General features: G+C 36.0%; 1 protein-coding gene across 1 annotated transcript in view; it reads right to left on the bottom strand.

The window, feature by feature from the left end:
- LOC149082209 (sodium/calcium exchanger 3-like) overlaps positions 1-25,363 on the bottom strand; it is a 205,517-nt gene that overhangs the window by 50,831 nt on the left and 129,323 nt on the right. Inside the window, exon 2 of the mRNA XM_089235726.1 lies at positions 17,196-20,241. Coding sequence (XP_089091852.1) covers positions 17,196-18,922 — 1,727 coding nt within the window. The 5' untranslated portion in view covers positions 18,923-20,241. The remainder of the gene's footprint in view (positions 1-17,195; positions 20,242-25,363) is intronic.

Raw genomic sequence — 25,363 nt, 5'->3', positions numbered from 1 at the left:
AGATAAATGCATAAATACGTGCGTATGTTTAAACAACATTCTGATGTATGACATTTTCATTTGTATTTGTGTGTATGCTTTATTTTTATTTTTAAATGGCAATAAAAATGCTTATATCTCAAACATGTGATTTTGGAGTTATCATGTTCTGACCAAACACCACAGAATTATTTTGTCTATTTTTTTTTTTTTTTTTGCCGGTCCCTAAATTATTTCTCCTGTTTATTGTACAATCCGTCTCAAAAGTTTACATAATGCACTTTTCTTAAAATAACAAGAAAAATATGGCGAGTAAGATTAGCATATTTTAATGGATGATGTCCGAAGTATTTCTCCATTTTTGGAAAAAGAAGATTCTACAAAAGATGAGTTAAAATATTTATAGTATCGAAAATACAAAAAATAGCTGTCTCAAAAGTTTAGAGGAAATTCTGATTTCCAAATATTACGAAATTTTAATAGCAAATAGACTTCATTTTTTTTTTTTAACAACGTCAAACACACTATCCTCCATGAATCTAATTAAGTTCTGTAGGGTTTCGACATCAAAACTGTCCCATGCTTCCTCGATGGAGCCCCTCAAGTCATCAACAGTCGAAAATAGTGCAAACACACATTTCATTTGCAAACACATCGTAAGTATGTGCCCCATACATTTCTAGTAGTATTCAAATCAATACTGATCGATGGCGTCTAAAACCAATACATTTTCGCAATTAAAGCTTTTTGTGGCAGCTTTTGAATAGCCACATTATAATGTTGAAGTGTCAAGTTCGGTCCTCCTGAATCCTCTCCAATCAGTAGCAAATTGTGCTCGAGGATCTCCTTCAAGCATCAGAGTTTTGACGAACAGTTTCTAAAGTTAAGGAAGCCTGACCATTAAATGGAAATGCTGCTCATGCCATTATCGAAGCTCTACCTTACTGTCGGCTGAAAATATACGTTTGGTACATGTCGGAAGGGGGGGGGTCTATTTTTTGCACTTCTAAATATGATACCAAGCTATTTTTGTCTCCATAAAACATATGATTTCGTGCCCATTTCAGTCTGTCTTCTCTACCTCTCTTTGTTGCTTCCTTGTGACAGGAGATTTACCAATTTCCCAACCACTCTTTTATGAATCAAATACAAGCTTCTTCGATGTGTCAATGAACTGCATCTGTTGAATCTTTCCCTCCGGGACCCACATTGCGTCAATGCACGTCAGCCACTTCATTTCGACGTGCTCAAAGGAATAGCAATGACTTTTACAGCCTTTCTTTTTGCTTTTGAATGAAGTACTTGAAGGATTTCATCGTAAAAAATATTCGACGACTTCGAAAATTTTTTTTAATGAAAACCAATCCGATAGCTTCGCACTTTTATACTATCACGTCTCTGATACGCTATATAGACGCAATCTTCGAAATTTCCATGTAACCGGAAGTTTCTCTGAACTTTTGAGACATCTATTTTTCAAAATTTCGAGTTTAAAAATCCAAAACTTATTTTCCCCGACAGTGACCGAAGTTTAAAGTAGATTTTTCGTATTCTCTGATCATAAGGAAAAAAATTGAAACGGTATCCATGGTACACAGTTAAAAATCTATTGTGTCTAAACTTTTGAGACGGACTGCATTTATTTTTCGCTGAAGGGGGGGGGGGCAGGAAGCGGTCCACAAACTATTCCTCACATTTCTGTCGTTGCACGAAATTGTTCACCCTACTTCCTAGCAAATGCTTAGAAGTTAATTTATGCTTAGAAATTCAAGCATAAATCAACTTCAAAATATGGGAGGCAGATCGCAGCACAAGCAGGAACAAGGAAAAAACACAATGAAACACAATTCTGACAAAATAAATGCAATAGGGGCCATTTACGCACACTCAGAACTCGGTGTTCTCCGAAAGAGTAATTGTAAAGAGTAATTTAACTTCTCTCCTTAACTTTCAGGGGTATTCTTGAAAAAGAGGAGTATTTTTTTTCACCGCAGGTATATATTGTCTATAGAAATATGTATTTTTCAAAAGGAAGGATGATCCGAGAACGGTAAAACCACTCCAATTCAACATCTTTGTTTTGATCTCAGTACTTCTGTTTCAGCATCGATATCTGTATCCATTTCATCTATATACACCTTCAATTATTTCTGCTCGAAATGTTCGAGAATAAATTCAAGTTAGTCACGAGAAACTGTACTGTATATACAGTCTTACCCACTTAAAACGAAGTCAAAAAAAGACAGCGAATTCGTTCGTTATTCCTGAACTTTGTTATAGCCGTGCTTGGAAAATGGTACGATTAAGAAAAATGAAACATAATTTACAAGTATATGCCCATTTTTTAACAACATAAGTAAATATACTTTAAGAATAGATTTTATAAAATTTGATTCTGTATATTTAAAAAAATAGAAAAATTTGTGATTTAAATTTTGCATAATTAAGTACGTCAACAAAAATATGTTGATCGTTAGTAGTTTATCTTTCCTTGATATGATTTTGGGCGTTGAATGTGTTGTGTTAAAAACATACTGTATTTGCCTAATAAGCATGCGAAATATGGTCTTTTTTTTAGTAAAGTCCTGGGCCGTGTGGGACATAATACAATATTCCCTTCTCATTTTTCCGAACAATGCAAAAGTTATTGCTCCGTATCATTGTGAGCTCCTTCTCTGAAAATCTTTTCACAGATGTTCAGATCACCCTCGAATTATTATTCTTCTCTCAGTTGGAATTTCTCTTCATTTCGTTTTCTTTGCTCTTCAACATCGTGAATAACGAACTTCGAGTAATGTCGAATTTCTTTGCTAATTCACTTTTTGTCCGTTTTTGGCTTCGAGCCAACTGTATATCTTCAATTTTGAAAGCAATAGAAAGAGCTTTGAGCTTAGACATCACTCGCGCACGATAGCACTACCACAACCAACGTCCGAATCTAGCTAAAGAAAAGTGGCAAAAAGGGGCGTCGGAAGTTTTTTAGATATTTGACTGCTCGAATCGAGTTTTTCGTATTAAACTCGCATTTCTGAATCAATTCTGGGGGCTACTTTGACTCGTGATAAAAATTACTGTGGGAATCACCCACCACCTCTGACTCCTCTGGTGGCAAATGTAACGAAGGCGTTTTGGAGGTTTTATGTGGTCTTGAGAATAAAATAATCTTTCTCAACTTTCTTCTAAGACTTTCGTCAAGCAGAATAGGACTCAATCGAGAATAGTAAATAAAAGCAATGAAGATTTTACAATAAATCCCCAAAAACGCACCAATAGAATGCTTTCCAGTGAAAGAAAAAGAGAAACATTTTAGCTGTAACTAAGCATTGTAGAGAGGTAAATTTTCAGATACGAATACAAAGTAACTCTGGAAAATTCTTGTTCGAAAACCGATTGAAAATTCGTTATAGGCGTACTTTGCAGAAATCGGTGTTCGTTATAAGCAATCAAAATAACATAGATAAGCAATACGAAATTCACTGGACAGGAAAACTTCGTTATATGTGAAAATTCGTAATATCTGTGTTCTTATAACCAGGTCCGACTGTATTTTCTTTTCTTTAGGGTTTTTCCCGATATCGATTTCAGTATGAGGGAGAATCACATCTATCCAAAAACTCGCATCCTCGAACGAACCACTGGTTTGTTGGTGTATCGAGTGACGCGACATTTTTTTTCTATCTCATTTTACTCTCTTAGACCAAAAATATAATATTTAATAACACTATAAAAAGTTTTATGAAAGTTATTTTGTAAAACTTGAAAAATGTAAGCAAGAAGCCTATTGATTACGTGCACTCGAATGTAACTGGCAAGCTTATTGGTTACATTTTTTCAGGTTTTACAAAGTAACTTTTATCAAATTTTCATAGTACGATCCCGGAATTAGAATTTATCTTTCGATTCCAGATGGAAATTTTTACTATTTTAAATTATCGTGTTTTCCATTTTTTGAAGGAATTATCGGGGGAAAAAAATAAATGAAATCAGTTTTCTCTTGAGAAAATGAGAGATGATTAGTGTCGTCGAAGAAACTATGTTAACCCTAATTTTTTATCAAGACTATTGATTTATTTTGGTGTTGTGTTATCAGAGATAAAAATAATATATGAAAGTGATAGCATTAATGAAAGGTATTTTTTTATTGAGATTGAGTTAGTGTGTGAGAAACCCTGTTATATCTAGAGATTTTATTTATTTATTTTATTTATTTATTTATTTAATGCCACGCTACAGAAAACAATCCAATTACAGCAAGGTATGACCGAAACATTGTAAATATAATAAAATCAAACAGAATAGAATGCAATATGAAACATATAAAATAAAAACAAACACTAGTCAATACCAAATAAGTAAAATAAAAGTCTGTATAAAATCACCGGATCAATTAAAAATGAAAATAAATAAAAACACACGAGACGGTTAAAAAATGAAAAATGAATAAACAAAGAAAAACTAAATATTTAACAGTCAAATACAAGAAATCACCATTTAAATATCTAAAAAAATCGCTGATCAATCGGAGAGAAGAAGCTATTTGAATTTACCAATAGGTGTCGCAAATATATCAAATTCATCAGGTAAACTATTATACAAAATACAAAATCTGTTTATAGCACAAAACAGACCAATCAATGTCCTAAAGTGAGCTACATAAAATAAATTATTTGACCTTGAGTTGTACCGTGTGACCAAGAATCCAATTTTTGATAACAGAAAAGAACAATCGATATTACCATTAACCAACTTCCAGAAAAATTTCAAAAGAATGAAATTTCTTCTCTTTTGGAGACTGGTAATTAAAAAAAATTTGTCGGAGAAAAGTTGTTGAAATTGTAATGCCATGTTGAAATGTAATTGTCATGTGCTCTAAATTTCTCAAAGTACAAATATCGCATAAATGAGTTTTGTATAATTTCAATATCATCAATAGCATTATTGTAATGAGGATTCCAAACAACTGATGCATATTCAAGTTTAGATCGTATTATAGAATTGAAAAGAACAATCATTATATCCAAATTGGTCAAATCTTTAGTTATTCTTTTAAGGCAACCGAGTTTACGATACGAATTACTACAAATATCGTTAATATGGTCACGAAAGGAAAAATAAGAGATGTAAATTACACCCAAGTCAGTAGCACAATATCTTCTCTGTAAAATATCAGTTCCAATATAATAAGGTATGTGATAGGATTTTTCCTACGGGTGTAAGACATAACAAAACATTTGTTAATATTCAAGTGTAGATGATTTTCGATACACCAGTGGTAAATGTGGGTTAATTTATCTTGGACAATAGAACAAGATTCAAAACTTACAATAAAGTCAAATATTTTAAATTCATCAGCAAATAATAAGCAATTATGAATAGCAGCGGCAAGGTCATTAATAAAAATAAGAAACAATAGCGGTCCAAGGACAGACCCCTGAGGGACTCCAGATGTTGCGCAAAATCCATCACTAAGAGACGAGCCAAAAGATACAAAAATCAATCTGTTTTTTAGATACGAAGCAAAAAATTTGCATGTATCATTGCAGAAACCAATTTTTTTTAATTTGTACATTAATATAGAGTGGTTAACACAATCAAATGCTTTAGCGAAATCTGTGTAAATTACATCGAGCTGGATTTTATTAGCTATGGCTTCAACAATATGGGTATTGATAAATTGTTAAAGCATCCTTTCTCCACAGGTGCATTGCTTCAAAAAATCTTTCTTCACTGGTGTATTATTACTATTCAGGAAACCTTTCTACACCGGTGTTTTGTTAAAGAAATCTTATCTAGATTCACTGCTAAAAAAATATTGGTATCTAGTTGCACGGTTGAGGTTTTGAAAGGGAGATTGCTATTGAAAAAAAAAGGGTCTTTAAGGTTATTGAAGGGTAACACATATATTTTGAGCAATATTCATTCGAAAAATCATCGAAATTTGATTGAACTTTCATAAAATTATGGAAATATACTGAAAACTCTATATGTAAAAAATATATCTGAAAACAATCTTATGCATTAATGCTGAAAAAAGGCCAAAATATGCAAATCCATTTGCATATAATAATCTGTGCTTTACTAATAAGCTTTCACGAAACATTCTAGATTTTGAAACTGAATCTGATTCCGGTTTATTCAACCTGAAATATATTGCGTGTGGCAAATAAAAACAAAAATCGAACACTAAGGAATGGAAGCGGGAGAAGCTTCCAATTTTGGGAATATCATCCTTGGATGATCCCAGAACGGTAAAATCAATCCGATCCGACATCACACCCCCCCCCCCCCTTTTTTCTTAAATCTCGGTACTTCTTTTTGAGCATCCCCATATCTGTATCTGTTCTCCTCGTTTATCTATATGTACCTTCAATTATTTCTGCTCCAAATGTTCGAGAAGAAATCCAAGTTGGCCACGATAGAAACCTTGTACTGTATATATTTTCTTTTCTTCAGGGCTTTTGCCCGATATCGATTTCAGTAAGAGGAAGAATCATCTATCCACAAACTCACATCCTTGAACGAACAACAGATTTGTTGGGATATCGAGTGACGCGCCATTTTTTTTTCGCCCTCTCATTTTCTTTTCTCTTAGAATTATTATATTTCGATTCGCGATCGAAATTCCTATTCTTTTCAATGTGTTTATTTTCCCTCCCTTTTAAAGGAATTCTCGTGTAAAATAAATGAAATCAGATTTCCCTTGTGAGAATGAGAGATTGGTGATTCGTTTATTAGTGACGTCAATGAAACGATTTTGACCCCTAATTAATCAAGTTTTTTTCGGTTAATTGATTTATTCTGGAGTAGTATTATCGGAAATATAATATAGATAGTTTATGTATGGAATGGGTAGGATTAAGGAGGTTGAGTGCAAGCAAATTTTACAAAATCACATTTTTTGAGTTTTCAATTTTCAAAATACTATGAAATTTTCTGCGTCAAACTGTGTTCAAGTGTTTTTTCTACCCTTTGCTAGAAATATTTTTAAAATATTTTAATACAACTGCTTGCAGGCATTACATATGCTAATGTTTTGCTCTTTTCTCAAGATTAAGCTTTTTGTTAGATAAGGAACATTTTTTCGACCACAGCTCATTCTATTGTCCTGAAACTTTTTGTCTCTGTGGTGTTGCATACTCTAACACGAGAATTGTTTTGTTAAAAATTATTTAAGAAATTTCTATGGTGCAAAATATGGGTAAATTTTGGTGATTTTTGAAAAAGTTACATTGTTGAAGTTAAAATTCGAGAAAAAAAAACCACAACCATTAAAATCCTAAATGTTCTTGTTAGATTTTATAAATTTATCCATAGTATTTGAGGGGGAAAACTTTAGTGCCTAAAATGAATAGAAAATTTTTATATATAAATGTTCCTTAAAGGAAAAATATTTTTCTCATAGGAAAAAATTGGAAGCCAAGATCGTGCACCAACCTCTAACTTGCGAAACCTTGCTATCCAGGAGTATTTTGGAAGAAACCTTTCTACGCCGACATATTGTTAAAGAAATCGTGCTATATAGGTTATTTGTTCAAGGAAACTTTTTATCTAGGGGCATTGTCGAAGAAACCTCGCTCTGCTTGGGAATTATCAAAGAAACCTCGGTATCCCTATGAGTTATCGAAAAACTTTTTAAACTCCGATGCATTGCTGAAGAAATAAATTTTGCTACCCTTGAGCATTGTTGAAGAAACCTTTCTACGCCCTTTCAATGTCGAAGAAATCTTATCAAAAAACAAAAAAATTATAGCAGTTGGACCATGAATATCAGTTTATGAACTGAAAAAACGCGTTCGATGAGAACTTTCGTGTATCAATTACAGTTTGATCACTGTTCAAAAAAAATATATTGGCTGGAAATGCGTCAATGAAATAATGATTATGCAGTTGCAGGGTAACCAGACAAAGTTCAGAAAATGAATCCAACGGAGTTTCCATCATTAAAACATTTTATGAAGCGATAAAAGAAGACATCTTCCAACAAATATATTTTTAATCATCTTTAAAGCTGATAATTTCCATGTTGGAAGACGCAGCTCCTCAAAGAAATGTTTCTGGATTGTTTAATTGAGCTGTCTTTGGAAAAATATCAGAGGACTGGCGGTGTGTTGAGAATCAGCCTCAAGCTTGTCACACAACCTGGAATCAGATGATAAAAAACTGGTAAGCTGTAACCAGGTAATACTGGTGCGGCTCATACACCGGAGTGTTGTTGTTTCTGGAGCGGTCCGCGATGTTGCTGCAGCTGACCCTTGAACAGTGAGAATTTGGCCACATCTGATTTAGACATTCGCATAGTTCCGTACTTTCCTCATGGATATTTTAAGGCTGTATACAGCTCAGGACACGACTATTTCAACAGACACCTTCATTACAAACACCTTTTTTACATACGCATTTTTTGAATCACAGTGTGAAATAGAAAACATGAATGAAAACCTGTTTGAACCTGAGGATATTTCAATGACACCATGCAAAATTATTAATCAAACTAAATTTATTTCATTTCGATAATGTTTTTTTTTTTTCATGTAAGTCTCCATGTCTGAAATGAAGAGCTGTATTGCGAAAAACCCGCGTTTTTCCTCCTTCTACGTGCAATAAATAATTCCGCAAATTTATCCGTTACTCTAATAATACTATTTTTTTAACACTAACATATCTCTGTTTATTATCCCGTTCGCTTCATAAAAAATGCATGTATTACCAGCACAGCTACTGTAACTTAATAACTTTTTTTCCCCCCTCTTGAAAAATCAATCACCACGGAGACGGGCAAGTATTGATTTTTTCCTAGGTACTTCCCAATTAATTAAAGTTTTATTAGTCTATTTGCTAGAAGCTATATTTCTCGAATATTCTTCGATGAATCGATAAGAAAAATTTCATTTTCCTCTCAGATTCGCAAATATTCGAATATTCATACTCAAAATGTTTTAGGGGGATATAAAATCTCACAATTCTACCCACGCTATTTTTTCACGTTTTAAAAACTTGGAGGGATTCCTGGAATAAATAAAGAAGTCGGCTTTTATGTATTTTGTTTCTGATAAAGGATTTTTTTTCTGATACGAAGTCCTTGAGAGCGGAACATTTGGAAGCATTATGATGTGTATGTTGTTCTTGACTTCCATACTAAGGAAGAAAAGAAGCATTATTCTCTTTCTGCTATACATAGGATAATGATATTTCTTGATCTTTATGATGTCGTTGTAAAGTTTATACGGAATATAACGACCCGGTAGCGGCTCAGACATTTTCTACTCGAATGGAGAAAAGAAAGCCGCTTCCTTATCGAGTGCAAAACATGATCGTAAAATATCGCATTTTGGCAAAAATATGCATACATACTTGTACAGTCTCTTGCAAAAAAAAGTATGTGCACCCAGAAAAGAATTGTCTAATGCATTGTTCTTCCGTAAAACATTTCTCAGACACACACAATCTACACTGCTCAAAAAAATTAGGGGGTATGCATATTTTATATAAATTCATCGAATTTATTTATTTAAATTCATTAAAATGTAGTTGATAACTAACTTGTTGAGACAAAACTCTTTGTGTATATCTAACAATGTTCTTTGTCAATATTTTATCAATTAAAATTCTTAGAAATCACAATTAAAGAAAAATTGCGTTTCCCCTAATTGCTTTGAGCTGCGTATATAGCCGCTGCACATAATTTCAGGTTTAAAAACATAAAATACTGTCTCTAAATTTGTTTTTGTTTCTGTCTTTCCCGTCAGCCAGTCTGCAAACCATTTGTCCACTTTTTTTTATCGGTTGTCCGCAAACCGTTCCTACCATTTATTTATTTATTTTACCGGTCCTCAAATTACTCCTCCTATTTATTTATCTTTTGCCGGTCCGAATTATTTCTCATATTTGCTTATATTTTGCCGGTCCGCAAATTATTTTCTCTATTTGTTTATCTTTTGGAGCTCCGCAAGTTATTCTCCCTATTTATTTATTTTTAGGCAGTCTAAATTATTGTTCCTATTTACTCATCTTTCGCCGTTCCCACAAAAAAAGTTATTCTTCCTATTCATTTATCTCTTGCCAGTCCGAATTATTTCTACTATTTATTCATTTTTGCCGGTTCTCAAATTATTTGGTTTTCTTTTCGGTCCGAATCATTCTCCATACATCTTTCGCTATTTAAAAAAGTGTCCATTAACGGAGGTCGTCCGTTATGGGATGTTCAATAGTACTAATTAAATAAATTCACATAAACTTTCTTCAATTCGGAGTACCCTGCAACTATGCTTTCTTAATTATACATAGCACATTATACTGGGTGAATTCGACCTATTCTGCCAAACGAAAGAGGTTGATAGACGAGCCCAAAAGTGGATCATGAAACACCTCATCCTGTTGTATCTTAAACCGTTTTCAAGTTATGGAAAAAATGCGTGAAATCTGAAAAAATCCAGATTTTTGAAGTTTCTAAGAAATCTACACTCAGACTAAGCACATATTTCGTAAGAACAGAAAAAATGCTATAAGGTAACACTAATTTCATCGAATTATCTGGTTTTAATGGCAATCTACAAACACTAAAAGAATCGCAAAGTTAAAAATCGAATTGTCGCCAAAATTTTTCATTGCCAATTCCGCACCCTTCTAGCTACAATCTGTCAAATTTGTCCACAACTTGTCCATTTCACCAGCTTTCGAAAGAATCGAAAATAAACCAAATGGGTCAGCTAGTTCAGAAGAAATTCAGTCATTTGTTTCCAATACATCACTGAAATCTGAGTTCGCGCAGTAATTTTAGTTGGTTTTAGCGACAATTCGAGTTTTCACTTCACCGATCTCTCAGCGCTTGTAGCCTATAGAAGGCCTCTGCACTATTTGCCATAAACGTCATTCAGACTACCTAACAAGTGTGCCACATTTTGAAACACAGCATCCTATTTCTTTTCTTCTTATTTTGGCGTAGAATCTTCCTGATTGGCTCACAAATACCGTATAGTGATTGGATGTGGGGCATAGAAATCGCCAATTCTGATCCCTATCATTTCTTTTCCTCACAACGATGATACTAACACGAGCAGGAAATTTTTTCCCCCTGAATACTCTGAGGGAAAATGGACTACTTACTGACGTCACACAAGCAGACTGTGGGGGCCTTCTTGTAGCTCGCCATTAAATACAGATATCCTGTAGCTAGAGGTAGCGTCACCTTATAGGATTTTTTGTGCAAAATCAAATTGTCGCCAAAATCTGTAACCACGAATTCCGAATTTCCGTCGAATATCTACTTCAAGAAATGTTGATTTCAGTGATGTATCGCAAACAAAAAGACAAATTTCTCCTGATGCAGAAAACCGATATGGTTAATTGTAAGCTCTTTCGGAAGCTGGTGGAATGGACAAGATTTTGGAAAACTTGACCGATTGTATAAGAAACATGCATCCTACCACTGCACCACTCGGTCACAGAGGTATATTACTGCTTAAGGATGAAAACTTAAAAAATAAAAATGGATCCATTATCCGGAAAATTCCGTGATCCGGAATCACCTAGGACCCAATGAGTCCGAATTTGAGAGGTCCTACTGTATGAATGTCGAATTCTTACGGACAAAAAATATCCAATATATGTTTGAATTTTTCCGCATTTTCAAAACCTAAATTTGAATGAATAACAGAGAAAGATGGATTTTCCAGCTGGGTAACCGAAACATTGGCAGTGGCGAAAAAGATAAGCCTAGCTTTCAACAGATGAGCTGTGTGTGAAGTTTTTCTATTGGTCTACTCTTTTTTCTCGCACCTCTCTCAGCTATTTGCTTACTCTACTGCAGAAAAACGTTTGTCCTATCAGTGGTATCAAATCGAAGATTCTGGGGGAACTGCCGCGTGTGTGTTTGTGTATAGATAGATAGAGAGATGATGGAGAGAGAGAAGAAGGGAAATGGGATAGAAGGAGATATGTCATTTGGAGTCGTGCCAGAGCCGGCTGAAGGCATTGTCTTCAGCAGCCGGGAGAAAAGTCGGCCGGGAAGTTGGGGTGGCCGCGAGTGTAAGAGATTCAAAGGGCGTCGCACTATTTAACGGGGCTAGAAAGGAGTTGCTATACGGAGGAATGGGTGTTGTAGTGGAACAACCGCTTTACGTTTTTGGCCGAATGCCACGTTTTGCTCTGCTTCCGACCTCATATATACACACACCCGACACCCAGGCCGACTCTATCCTTTTTCTCCGGCAGAATCAAAGAAACTGTAATGATCACGGGGAAAGAGTGAAAGTCTTTCTCCCCAAACATCTTCCCAAAAATCTTTGCTTCCTTTTGTTCGAGGCTCGAAAATCTTTGACAAAGAGACGCACACACACAAAGATCAATTGTGTATGTATGTGCTCTTTTCGCCCCTTCAAAACACAAGCTTCCAGGCATTAAAGTATGCTCACGATGAAGGATTCTGATGAATTCACCTCAGAAAAGTTCCTCAAATACAAATACCAGAAATGATTCGGGAGAACAGCTGCGATTTATTTGATTAGAAAGGAAATTCCGTTCTCTTAATGGAGTGTGATATTGTCATCGAATATATTCAGTTTTTGGATATTCTTGCAAGATTTTTACAAAAGATTGTTTTTTGTTACTATTTTTCGGCATAAATACTTTTACAGCATTTTGTTGTATGCAGTGCCACCTAATTTATTTATTAGAGTGAGTGGTGTAGATGGGGGATTACACATGAAGTTTTTATTTCAGGGGGTGCCATGCCCTCCCAAGTCGATTTTTCAAAAATGACTGAAAAATACACTTCGATTTGTGTTTTTTCTTTACTCCTTTTCTTTTACAGACGCAGTTCTTTTATACTGTCATTGGCACACTCTACCTAATCATGGCTAAATGAAGACGGTCCTCGGAATTTTTCCTGCTTCCAACCGAGAGTTCGATTCGCGAACTCAGTCATTCTGGTGAACGGAAGTCTTTAATATAATATTGCTGGATATTTTTTTAAATCTCTAAAAATATAACTTTTCAATGCGCGTAGCTTGTATAACACTGAGTCTACAACTTTGCTTTAATGGCTCTACTGTTGAAGTTCTGGCGTATTAAGGTTATACGCACTTCTCTGGTAGACTGTAATCTTCATGAGAGTTCTGGAGAAACCATCTTGGAAATATCCAATTATGAACAATCATGGCACAGCATACCGCATTTTATCTCAAATGCGAGCTGCCACTCATCATTCCACATATGGCTAATTTTGTCCCGCCGTTATTGCTGTAGTATAATAAAATTAGTAAATTGTCCAGTATATTGGGTAATTATAAACTTCTAAGCAGAACCCAACCGTGCCTTCCCCAGTTCCCGGGGTAGACTTTTTCTTGGTGGCTCTCCAGAACGAATTATCATGTAAAATAAGTGAACATTATTGTGCCCCACAAAATAATAATCAATCAGAGTTATAATTAATTAATGAGTGTAATAATTATTTAGAGCCCCGGTTGCCCCAGCCTAGTTACAGGCCTGCTTTTAAGGCTGAAATTCTTCGAAGCTGGTTTTCTAGCTTTGTGAAATCTTATTGCAGCCACATATTTATCATAGCAAACTTATTGCAGATCAAATCCTTTTGAGAGGTGTCACGGACCCCAAAGTCGACTTTTCAAAAATGACTTGGAAAAATGCTCCATTTTAACTCAAACCAAATGCAAATGTGTGGGTTGCTTATTCCTCACTGTAGAATTTTTCTTTTGAGCTCAGGAAGTTAAACCCTGGCTATAAAGGATTGTTTAAGCTTTGAGTTAGTAATATGCTGAACATGAACTTTGGAGGCTTTCATCAAAGGGCATCATTTAAAGTTGAACTATCAAAAGGTTGAACTATCAAAAAGTCTTCCAAGAAAAAGTGCCTCCTTGAAAAGTGTGATTTTGTATATAGAATTTGTAATGAAATTCTGGAAAAAATCTTATGTGAAGATGAACGCGCTCTGCACCATCTTGGCAAAAAAATGTGAACAAAGTGAATTATTTTTTCACAAAAAATTGAAAATTTGAAAAACAAAGGTTTTCTGACATTTACGTTTTTGATGCATTTTTTGAATATCAAAAATTCACAGCTGCCTTTTCTCAGGCACTGATCCGTGGGGGGGGGGGGGGGGAGGAGCTAGCACCCTTCCCAAGATCCGAATAATTTGGGGAAAATTTGTTTGTCCCGTAAAAAATATGACGATCCAACGAAATTACACAATTCACCCCTCCCGACACATCGTCCCGGATCCACACCTGTCTGCAAACTGGCCATATATGTACCACATACATTATGTCCACAATCGAAGATTTCGACCTGGCTCCACACGTAGGTGGTGGACTTTCTCACTAACTCAATATTTCTATTATTCTTATAAAATAGGCTTCTTCTTCTTCTTTTTAAATCCCAGGTCTGGGCTGGATAATGGTCATCTCAATGCTAAACAACATTGGAATCCAAAGATTTCTTAATGTAAAACTTCATAGTGGAATCGATTAGAATATTTACGGAATAAGAGAGAAGAAGCTTGTGAAAAATAAAACAAAAAAATTTGCCGGGGAGCCGACGCTTCATTCGCACGTCGAATTTTTATTTATAGACGTAGCAATGAAAAGTTATGACACGTGTTATTCGCCTTCACATGCAGTCGATTCCTTGACAGAATGTGTTCCCAAAGAACCACGAAGCGATGCATCATCAAGAGTCTCTTCACAATGAAAAGAAAGACACACGAAAAAAAAACTTCTCGCTGGCTTCTTTGAGGAAGAATCACAGAAATACATGATGATAATGGCGATTCTATTTCGGGTACAATAGTTAAGACATACCCATCATCTCGGGCTCACTTAAATACCGTTATTTTTATGTTACTCGCTAAATTTAGCTCGACCTCCTGCCATGGTTCTCCCTCCTCCCCCCCCCCCCGAACTGCGCAAAAATAATAATAATATTTTTTTTCTAGCTCACTGTGTCATTTCGACTTGAAATTGTTGGAAAATAAATACTTAAGGGGGAATTGTATTTTGTTTTTTAGCATAAGCAAAGTTGAAAAATAGCAGTAAATACATGTGACTAATAAACCAAAGGTCCAAGATTAGCCTGTTCGAAAGTTGTGGATACTATAGTATAGCTGCCAAGTCTCCCGGATTTTCCGGAAGGATCCTGAATTCCTACTCCCGAACTCACGAAAAATTCTTTTACGTCCAAGATTTCGCCCGTGATTGTAAAAAATCCATGCATTTAGAAAAAAAAAATTATTCCCCAAGAATTTACCCAAAAAAAAGCTGCTGCTTCATAAGCGCTGTGTAAATTGCCGCCATTTCGTCAAATCACATAAAAAATGCATTTAGTTTTTGGGGAGAAAACTGAAAATTCGCCAATCAGCAAGCGTCAATCCGCCAATCCTTTCGAAATCCAAAATTGGCACGATCGCGTGTATAATCTGCTTTATCCATGTATCACGTTTTCGGGCCCGACGGAGATTTTTTTGGTTTGCGAGTTTGCTACTGGTTGGCTATGATTGGCGATGTCTTGCACGGTTTCGCGGTTTTTTGCAACGGGGAAATATCCCTAAAATTGACCTTTTACTAATGAAAAATCCCACAAAAATGTTTCAAAAGATCCCTTTTACATTTATTTCTGTAGGGAATTTGGATACGCGCGAAAACCTCCCGAATGCTCATTCTCCAAAGTTGGCAGCTATGCTATACACAATAAAGCCTGCTACTACTAGTTTAACCCGTGCAATGTATTTGACGTAATATCACGGCGGAAGTTCTATGGGGGAAGAAATACACACACAAAACACCTTTTTTTTTTCTCTTACCAAGTGCGTGAGTCGATTTGAAGTAAGAAAAAGTAATGTTGTGAGAATTTTCTGTGTGAGTAGATATAAAAACCCGTTTTTCACTCGAAATCTTCCTTTTTTTCCCCGTTCTTGAGGGGTCGTACATTAGAATAATTTCGTAGTGAGGTGATTTGGAACCGATTACTGCGTTATCAAATTAGAAATGATATCGAGTACAATATGCAAAGGCGTGAAGTTATTGAAAATATTGGGATTGCTCAAAAATATTGTGGAGCGAAGGGGAGGGGGGGGAGACTAAACCTAATATTTTTATAAGTGTTATCCAGATGGGGACAAATTCTGTAACTACTTCTGAAAGTAGTCACAGAATCTGCCACCATCTGGATTTCGAGTGGAATTATGACAAATTTCTTACGCGCGCAGATAATTATTTGCCGATTATAATCGACGGATTTCGTGGTCGCGAAGGCTCTACATATCTGAAATGAACGCTTGTCATTAGCTTTTAAGAGTTACCGATGATACAGCTAAGATTGATCACGTGCCAATGTGCAAAATCTAAATCGTCGACAAAATAAATACTACTTCACCAAACCTGGCCATATCGCTATAGTGCAATTTACTGCCATTAGTGAAATGGGTTGGAAGTGAAGGCGCTGTCTATCGGTGGTCGCCTCGAGTTCGTTAGGGAAAATATCTTATCAATATCCTCCTCACTTGGGTTCGAACCCGGGACCCTGACAACAACCTTCACGATGGTAGACGAGCATCTTACCACCATGCAACTTGGGCCTTATGTAGCATAACGACACTACTTTAATAATGCCCCTCTGGATGGACGCTTAGTGGAACACAAAGACGCGGTATTTGGGCGTGCAATCCCTTCAAGTGGATCCTTTGGTGAACACTGCTTGCAGATATTGCCTTACCACGTGACGGTGCGTCCATGGATGTGACAGATGTGGAGGTCGCTCGTTGATTCCGCTTGGCTACTATAGCGATATACCGATTATGGAAACAATTCCAAACAAGTCAAGCAGTTGGCCACAGACCTGTTCCTCGTCGATCAGGGATGATCATCCCCTCCGATGATCAGTGTAATGCTATAGTAGCCAAGTGGAATCCAGGAGCGGCCTTCACAACTGTTACATCCATGGTTGCAGCATCACTTGTTAAGAGAATGATTATCTTCCAGTACTGTTCATGTGCACCAAAGGCTCCACATGAAAGGACTGTACGGCCGAGTGCCATATGTTTGTGTTGCATCAACCATCCAATCCAGAGACAAGATTAAAGTGATGTCGTTACATTGCATAAGCCGCCACGCGTTTAACTATTGAAAGCTTGAAAGCCGTGTACATGTAGAGACATGAGAACACAATGGCAGAGAAACATAAAAAGTTGTGCTTTTGAATTTCGTACTCACCAGTTCTCGTTGTTTTCGAAGAAGAGGATTCCTTCAATGTGCTTGTAATCCTTGCTCAGCCTGGCAGTTCCTTCGACAGTCCGGAAAGGCAAGATAACCCTGCCCCTGGCTCCACTGAATCGGCACACTCTCAGGCGATACTCGCCTACCGACTCGGGCACTTCCTGTATCGTCTCCTGGAACCCAAAGACACCGCCGTGGTCGTCGTCCAGGATCATGACAGTGGCAATAGAGGGCGTCGAGAGCTCAAGCGGTGGCCTCGGAGCTCCCATCTGGCCCGGTGACCCGTTCATGGCCCTCATCGGTATACCGTCCGGGTGGTTAAGGTACCGGGCGTTGCTCAGCCTCACGTAGAAATGCTCGTCTTCCTCGAATATGTCGTCGTCGATGACAGTTATGAAAATCTGCTGGTATCCCTCGCCCGGTCTGAAGACAATTGTTCCAGCCAGCGGTTCGTAATCCGAACCGGCTTCGGCTGTACCATCCTCTGTCTGGAAGTCGACGCAGACAGAGTGGGACAAGTCGCCAGATCTGGCGATGGTCACGGCGAATTGGCCGACGCTCTCCATCACCGTGTAATGACCGGGGTCGAAATAAACTCTGCAGACGTCGTCCTTTATGGTTTCTTTCGATTCTTCTTTCTCCGCCTCGAGCTTTTCAATCTTCTTCTTGACTAGATTACCACCACCGGTTAATTTCTTCGTCGCCTGAAGTCGATAGAAAGCTCGACTCTTTGGTCCTCGATCCAGGATCTCTTCTCTGGCCATCAGTTCGAGTTCTTCCATCCCTTTATCGGGATTTTTCCTTCTGAGCTCCCTCAGTAGCTGAATATATTCTCTGCGGTGCTCTTCAAACTCTTTGACCTCGTCGTTAGCCTCTTCTTCGAACACTTTGAGGCCTCCAGCCTGGTTAGACTTGACCCCCATCTCGACGGCACCGGCGGCCTCGTCTTCTCCTTCTCCGCCGACTATCACACCCCGCTTGTTCATCCTGTACTTCTTAGACAAGTACTTGTATATGAGCAGTCTCCTGTCAGCTATATACGCAGTCAGCACAGTGGTGGGGAAAAAGAGGAATGTGACTATGCCCTCCCAGACTTCTATAACTCCTTGAGAAGACCAAGTCAGGATCAGGTACAACCAAATATAGGCGAAGACGCTCCACGTCATCGTCACGAAGAAGACTCTCAAGTGCTTGATTTTTCTGTTCTCGTGGCACGGTATAGTGTACACGCATATGGCAATGATCACGAACATGTTGAACGCCGCACTGCCTACTATGGTCCCGGGACCGAGTTCACCGGCTTCGAAGCCTTGTCCCGTAACTTCGATGATGGACAATAGGATCTCGGGTGCCGATGAGCCCAGAGCCATCAGGGTCAAGTTCGAAACCGTCTCGTTCCAGATTCGGACGCTAATGGTCTGAGTCTCACCGTTCGGTTTCTTGATGACGACTTCTTTCTCTTTCGACGTGATCACTTCGATGGCGGCCATGAATCTATCGGCGATTATCGAGACGCCGACGAATATGTAGACCAGGGCGATGAAATAGACGATGCCCCTGGCGACTATGTCCCCTTTGCTAAGATTTGTTGTCGGCGTCCACCGGGGTATTATGAGCCCGTCTTTACACCGAGTGCCGTTCGAACTCTCCTGTGCGAGAGCGACTGGTACGACCATCGCCAAGAAGAACGTTCTCACAAAACACATCTTCCAGCTTCTAGCCATTACGGGCCACGCGAGTGTCAAAACTCTTTTATTCACCTTCACTTTCTCTCGTCCGATCACTTTTCCTCTTATGGAATAAAGTCACAATTCAGACGAATCCATAACCCATGGCGGTCACACACTACGGTCTCTTTTATATGGCGATAGCTAATTAAATTCCATTCATTTCCGTATTTATTTTAACTTTTCAAAAATGGCAGAGGCAGCTGACTACATATCTCGCAAGCATATGTACACAAAATTAAGAATTTAATGAGAGAGAATTTGATTACATCTTTAAAATTTGGCTCGAAATTAATCCCACTAATCCTAATTAGAGAAATTTGATTAGTGGTGAAGGAAAATAAAATCAAAAATTTTAGTTATTTTTTTTAAATTGAGCAGAATCCAAATATCAAGAAGAGAAAGAATTAATCCAGGAAGAAGTTGATATCAAAGCAAAATTCCATGTGATATAATTTCATTATAAAAATTAAATCTTCTTTCATTCTTTTTCACTCCAATTACGTCTAAAGCAATTCAGGTCAAAATGGAAGACATTGACATTTCTTATAAATATTTCTGCTACAGCTGAGAATTATCCTTTAAAAAATATTTACGCTTCTTTTTTTTTCAATGATAATTATAATTATTACAGTATATTGTAATGAATCTTTATGTATATCTCCCCGCTAATTAATAATTTTCATCTGATAATATCTAAAGAGAGTTACAACAGCGCCATCACAGGTTAGCTTTATTTTACCATTATTTCTTTAGTCATACAAGTTATCTATAATATACATGTGTATACTTGTATAGATATTAATAATAATTTTATTAATTAATTATCCTTATTTTCGGAACTGCAAACTACATCCAAGAATGGCATCAAATATTGTTTTTTTACAAGATAAGATGGATGGAAGTAACTTTGTACGTCTACGCAAAGATATGCGGATATTTTTCTCAGGACATACCGAGGAATTTAAAACAAAAATTGGCAGTTATGCAAATTAAAAATTGCGTAATCAAAATTGATTTTTAATTATTTAGTTCGAAAAATGATATATAAATGAGTTATGCAGGTTTTAGATGCATTTTTAGGCTATTGTGGTGGTATATAAGCATATGCTAACTTATATGGCTTCTATTTTACTATTAGGACAAGAAGAAGAATTTCATTTTCTTTCTTGTCTTTCATGAAATGTAATTTGATATAAAAGAGACCGTAGAGTTGTTAGATAAGTATGTTCTCGATTGGACATTGATTTGAAATATCTTTGATAAGTTGATCGGTTTCTTCACATGTCTGTCATGTCTCCGCACGTCTTTTGGATCTGTGAAAGAGAAGAAAAAGAAATTCATAATGTTAGATGAGGATTGTTCTCGAACACTGTACTTAAAACTAAATTTCGGGTAACATAAGAAGAATTCATATGAGACAAAATTCTATGAAACGTAAGTTCTAAAAAAGAGTTATATGGTGTTTTCACCAAAACTGTCCGATAGAGATAAAAATTCTGTAGTTGGTTTTCAAATTAAAATAAAAATGTGACAAAAATATTAGTGAAAAGAGAACTTAGAGGTAATAATTGAACCTCCCAAAAATAATTTTTATAAAAATGAAATGTTGCCACAGCCTTCAATGAAAAGGTGTAAACTAATAAAATTTGCACTTATCTCTGTGATAGTGGAAAAAATGTGTACCGGAATAATTGAAGATAAATCAGGGATATTAATGATCGAAATTTGTATTTTTTGTACTTGCTGAAACAAGTCTTTGTTGTAGGGTGTCTAAAGATCATTCATTCATTCAAACCGAGCGTAACTCCGTTGCTCAAGGAGCGCCATGGGCAATTTACTACCTTATGAGTTGCGCCGGAAGAATCTGAGTGCGTATCTAGTGCGTGTTGTGAATTTTTAGTACTGCCATCTATGAGTGAAGTGTAATGATTTAATATTCAAATAAAGAGAGAACAGAAGAAAAGAGAGAAAGAGAACAGCAAAACTACATGGTTTTCGTTCATTATTGTAACATTATTATCTTTTTTTACTGTTTTCTTTTTAAATATATTTTCTTCTTTTTTCCGATCCCATTGCTTATCCGGCCGGAATACCGGCTGAAGATATTTTCCGGTCCGACCACACCATCCGGGGTATTAAGCTTATATCCCTAATGGGACGGAGCCTAGTCGCGTGCTGGGTTTATTCAATTCAAAGCAAAACTAATTTATCTCTGCGGATCTAAGTTCAATACTTACTGATAAATTTCTTTCAATATAATAGAGGGAGGAGCAAATTTTCCCAAGTGACATTTTTGATCAGTGTTGTTTACCCAATATTCATTTTTATGGTGTTAAACAGAACAATTACGCACCAATTCTGCTTTCTCGCTGATCCAGTAATCAGGGGTTTGAAATGAATATTTTTATTATACAACGGGTGACCATATGTGAGGTGTGTTCGTTAAGAGGGGTTTTACTGTACAAAGCAGTCAGAGCAACCACCACCGCCTTTGAAGATGAACTGTCAACAATCTACGTAGCTGTCCACCAGCTTTCGTACCATAAAAGTGAGACATCTGTAAAGTGGTCTTAGTGGGACACATAGCTGCATATTACATAAAGACAGCGAATAGAAACTCGAAACAGGTGAAGAATGTAGATTTCAGAAACAACTCGTAAATTTTTAGGTCTTCTAGAGGTCTTTGCACATTGTGCAACTATTCGAAATTATAGAGTCGACTTCTTGGGAACGACTGCCTTTGGAAAACACGTCTTTTTATAAGTTTCAGCTGCAGCACTGATGAATATGAAGTGACGTAAGCAAAACTGTATAAATCTAAGACGTTCGAAAAGATTAAAGAAAATATTTGTAAACGCTTGCTGAATTCTGTATACAAAATCCCAAAGTCATCCTGAATTGACAGTTGTGGTACAAGCGAGAAGCATTTGGGATACCCTCCTTTTTATTTGTATTGCCTTTGTGTTTGCATATATATTCCATATTTTGACCTGCTTATCTTCGTTTTTGACACACACCTCAGTCCAACCCCAATTTACAACAGTTACACTTAAAAAATATCAGTGCTATTATTTTTTGGACGATATCGTAACTGTGAGAGTGCAAATTTTAGGTGCGCCACTATCCAGGGCCGGCATTTCAACTTTTTCCGGGGGGGGGGGGGAGGGCAAAGCACATGTACTCAATGTATGTATATATATTTGTATATATATATATATATATATATATATATACCAATTTTAGTGTATTTTCAAAAGCCAGGTGGGGGGCAATGGCCCCCCCCTGCCCCCTAAATGACGGGCCTGCAACTGTCCAGCATCACTGTCGTAATATTATCTCATCTCTTCTACATTTTTCGGCATCCAATTTGCAACTTTGGGAAGGTAGAGCTGGGGATCAAATGCCTAAGCATTTGCAACAGCATAATAATACGAACATAATACTTTACTGCACATTATCTCCGATCATTTCATCATGCAGCAATTTACTACCGATAGAGTTGGCTCATTCTCTCTAGAGAAATCCGCCTCTTGGACAGAGGGTACTTCCAGCGAGAGAATATTGAGGCGCCATCTACCGAACGTCGCTTCTGGTCCAGCAGGAAAAGAATTCACGCAGCGGTTCTCAACCTTTTTTGACTCACGGAACCCTTTCGGGTGTATAATTTCTATGGTGGAGTCCCGTAAGTCTCTTTTTATTTATTCATCAAGGAAGTTACTGATTTATCTTTTATTATAAAAAAAATTGATTTTTTTTTTAATTTATTGTTTTTTTTTCCCTTCGAGCGGCCGCGGAGCACTTGGAGAGTGCACAAAGACTCCAAGGGCTCCGCGAAGCACCAATTGAGAACCACAGATCTATGTCTTTCGGCAGGATTGAACCAGTGGATCCGATGGTCACCTTCATGCCAGACTAGCATCTTACCACTGCGGCACTCGCACCTCATATACGCATAATACACTACTAAAAATAGGCCTATTTTTCCCCCCTCCAAAATTTCCACATCGGAATAAATCATTGGAATTTCAAATACTCAATAGAGCGGCACAAGTATATATATATTTTCCTTAAAAGATCTTCTTTCGCCAGAGAAATTTGATTTGTATCGTCTTCTTTCTTTCATCACTATCATAAGAAAGATATTGTTTTGGAGACGTTAAAAAAAGAATAAAAAAGATATGCATTGGAGGTTGTGTTATAACTCCTCCATTCCCCCCTTCATTCCACATTAGAGCATTGTTATACCCGACAAAGGAACGAAAAAATACAAAATAAAAATATATTGGATAAAGTTCAAAAACTACGTTTATTTTTTGATGTGCAAAACGACAATGGGTTAGATTATTTATTTTATTATTATAACTTTTAATTTTATTATTATTATTTTTTTTATAGTTGAGAAAAAGAATGAAACGTCCTTACAGTGGCTTTCAGCCAAAAAGAAAATTTAGTAGCGCTAATTCTCACGGAAAATTTTCTATTTTTTTTTTTCTCTTGTCTTCTTTCATCCTCAAGGGATTCCATTAAAGAAAAATATAAGAAAGCATTTCCTTTTGGCTGGTGCATTTTTGAAAAAGAAAACTATAAGATACCGCGATGAAAAAACACTTTTAAGTTTAACTTACGCTTCTTGCATATTCTACTACTTATTATATAGTCGATACTCTCTTTTTTAGTTGGTGTTATCTTTTTTTTTGCGTGTTTAGGCTAGACTTAATTGTAATCGAAAGTTCTTTCTTATTTTATACCTTAAGGATATCCCCCCCGAATGGAAAATTAATGGTATACTCTATGGTATTGAGAGTATTTTTGTGTTCGTGTGTTGTTTCCCCTGGGATAATTTGGGAACAAAACGTTCGTGTTAACTTGTGAAAAATAGCTTCTTTTTTTTACCGAAGATATCGTTTCTTTATGTTTCAAAGCATGGGTTGCGGGCCAAATGTGGCCCTCGAAGTTTTTTTTTTCTTTTGCAGCTGCCCGTCCAAGACAAGGCTTAAAGAATTGAACATTTGCATTTAGAAATGAATTTTCACTTTGAAATGCTGAATGAAACCTCAATGAAATGTATTCGAGAATTGATGTAAGAAGTAGTTTTAAAAAAAAAATTCAGAATTAATGAGAGAAACAATTTTAAAATTCTATTTTTTTTTAACCAATGAGAGAAATAATTTTAGAATTTATGAGAAATATAGTTTCAGAATTTATGAGGAATATAGTTTCAGAATTTATGAGAAATATAGTTTCAGAATTTATGAGAAATATAGTTTCAGAATTTATGAGGAATATAGTTTCAGAATTTATAAGGAATATAGTTTCAGAATTTATGAGAAATATAGTTTCAGAATTTATGAGAAATATAGTTTCAGAATTTATAAGGAATATAGTTTCAGAATTTATGAGGAATATAGTTTCTGAATTTATGAGAAATATAGTTCCAGAATTTATGAGAAATATAGTTTCAGAATTTATGAGAAATATAGTTTCTGAATTTATCCAGAATTTATGAGGAATATAGTTTCAGAACTTATGAGAACTTTATGAGAAATAGTTTCAAAATTATTGAGAAAACGTCCTAACAGTGGCTTTTAGCCAAAAAGAAAATTTAGTAGCCCTAACTCTCACGGAAAATTTTCAATGTTTTTCAATGTTTTTAGCATCTTTAAATTCTTTCCTCTTGTCTTCTTTCATCCTGAAGGTATTTCATCAAGAAAAAATATAAGAAAGGTTTTCCTTGGCAGGTGTATTTAAAAAGAAAGCTATAAGGTATCCCGTTAATAAAGACACTTATAAGTTGTAACTTAAAAACGTTTAACTTACGCTTCGTGCATTTCTACCACTTATAGTAGATACTCTTTTTTCAGTGATTGTTATCTTTTTCGTGTTTTCCACTGGCCTTAATTGTAACCGAAAGTTCTTCCTTATTTTCTTTTAAAGTTCTTTTTTATTTTATTTTCTTACCTTAAGAATATCCCCGTATGTAAAATTGAGTATTTCTCTATGGTACTGAGAGTATTTTTGTTTTTGTGTTATTTCATTATCTCCCTTAGGATAATTCAGAAGTAAAACATTTATGTTAACTTGTTGAAAACAAAAAAATTGTTTTTACTGAACATATCTTTTATTGCGCTTAAAATAAGAGTTCTCAAAGCATGTCCCGTGGAAGAAATGTGGCCCTCGAAGCCTTTTGCAGTAGCTTGACGGGTTACATTACCAGCTTTACACATAGTTACATAATTTTATATTTGCATTTAGAAATGAATGTTTACATTTAAAGTGCTGAAATAAAAACCTCAAAATGAAAAAATCTGTTCCAGAATTAGTAAAGGAAATAATTTCAGAAATAATTAAAATAAATTCCGAATTAATGAGAAATAGTTTTAGAAATAACTAAAATAAATTGCTAATTAATGAGAAATAGTTTCATAATCATTGAAA

The sequence above is a fragment of the Pholcus phalangioides genome, unplaced genomic scaffold (assembly GCF_987345545.1).
Source record: "Pholcus phalangioides strain wild (caught in Gottingen) unplaced genomic scaffold, Ppha-v1.0 ptg000009l_1, whole genome shotgun sequence".
Lineage (NCBI taxonomy): Eukaryota > Metazoa > Arthropoda > Arachnida > Araneae > Pholcidae > Pholcus > Pholcus phalangioides.
The sequence above is the reverse complement of the archived record's forward strand: the minus strand, read 5'-3'. Positions and strand labels throughout refer to the sequence as shown.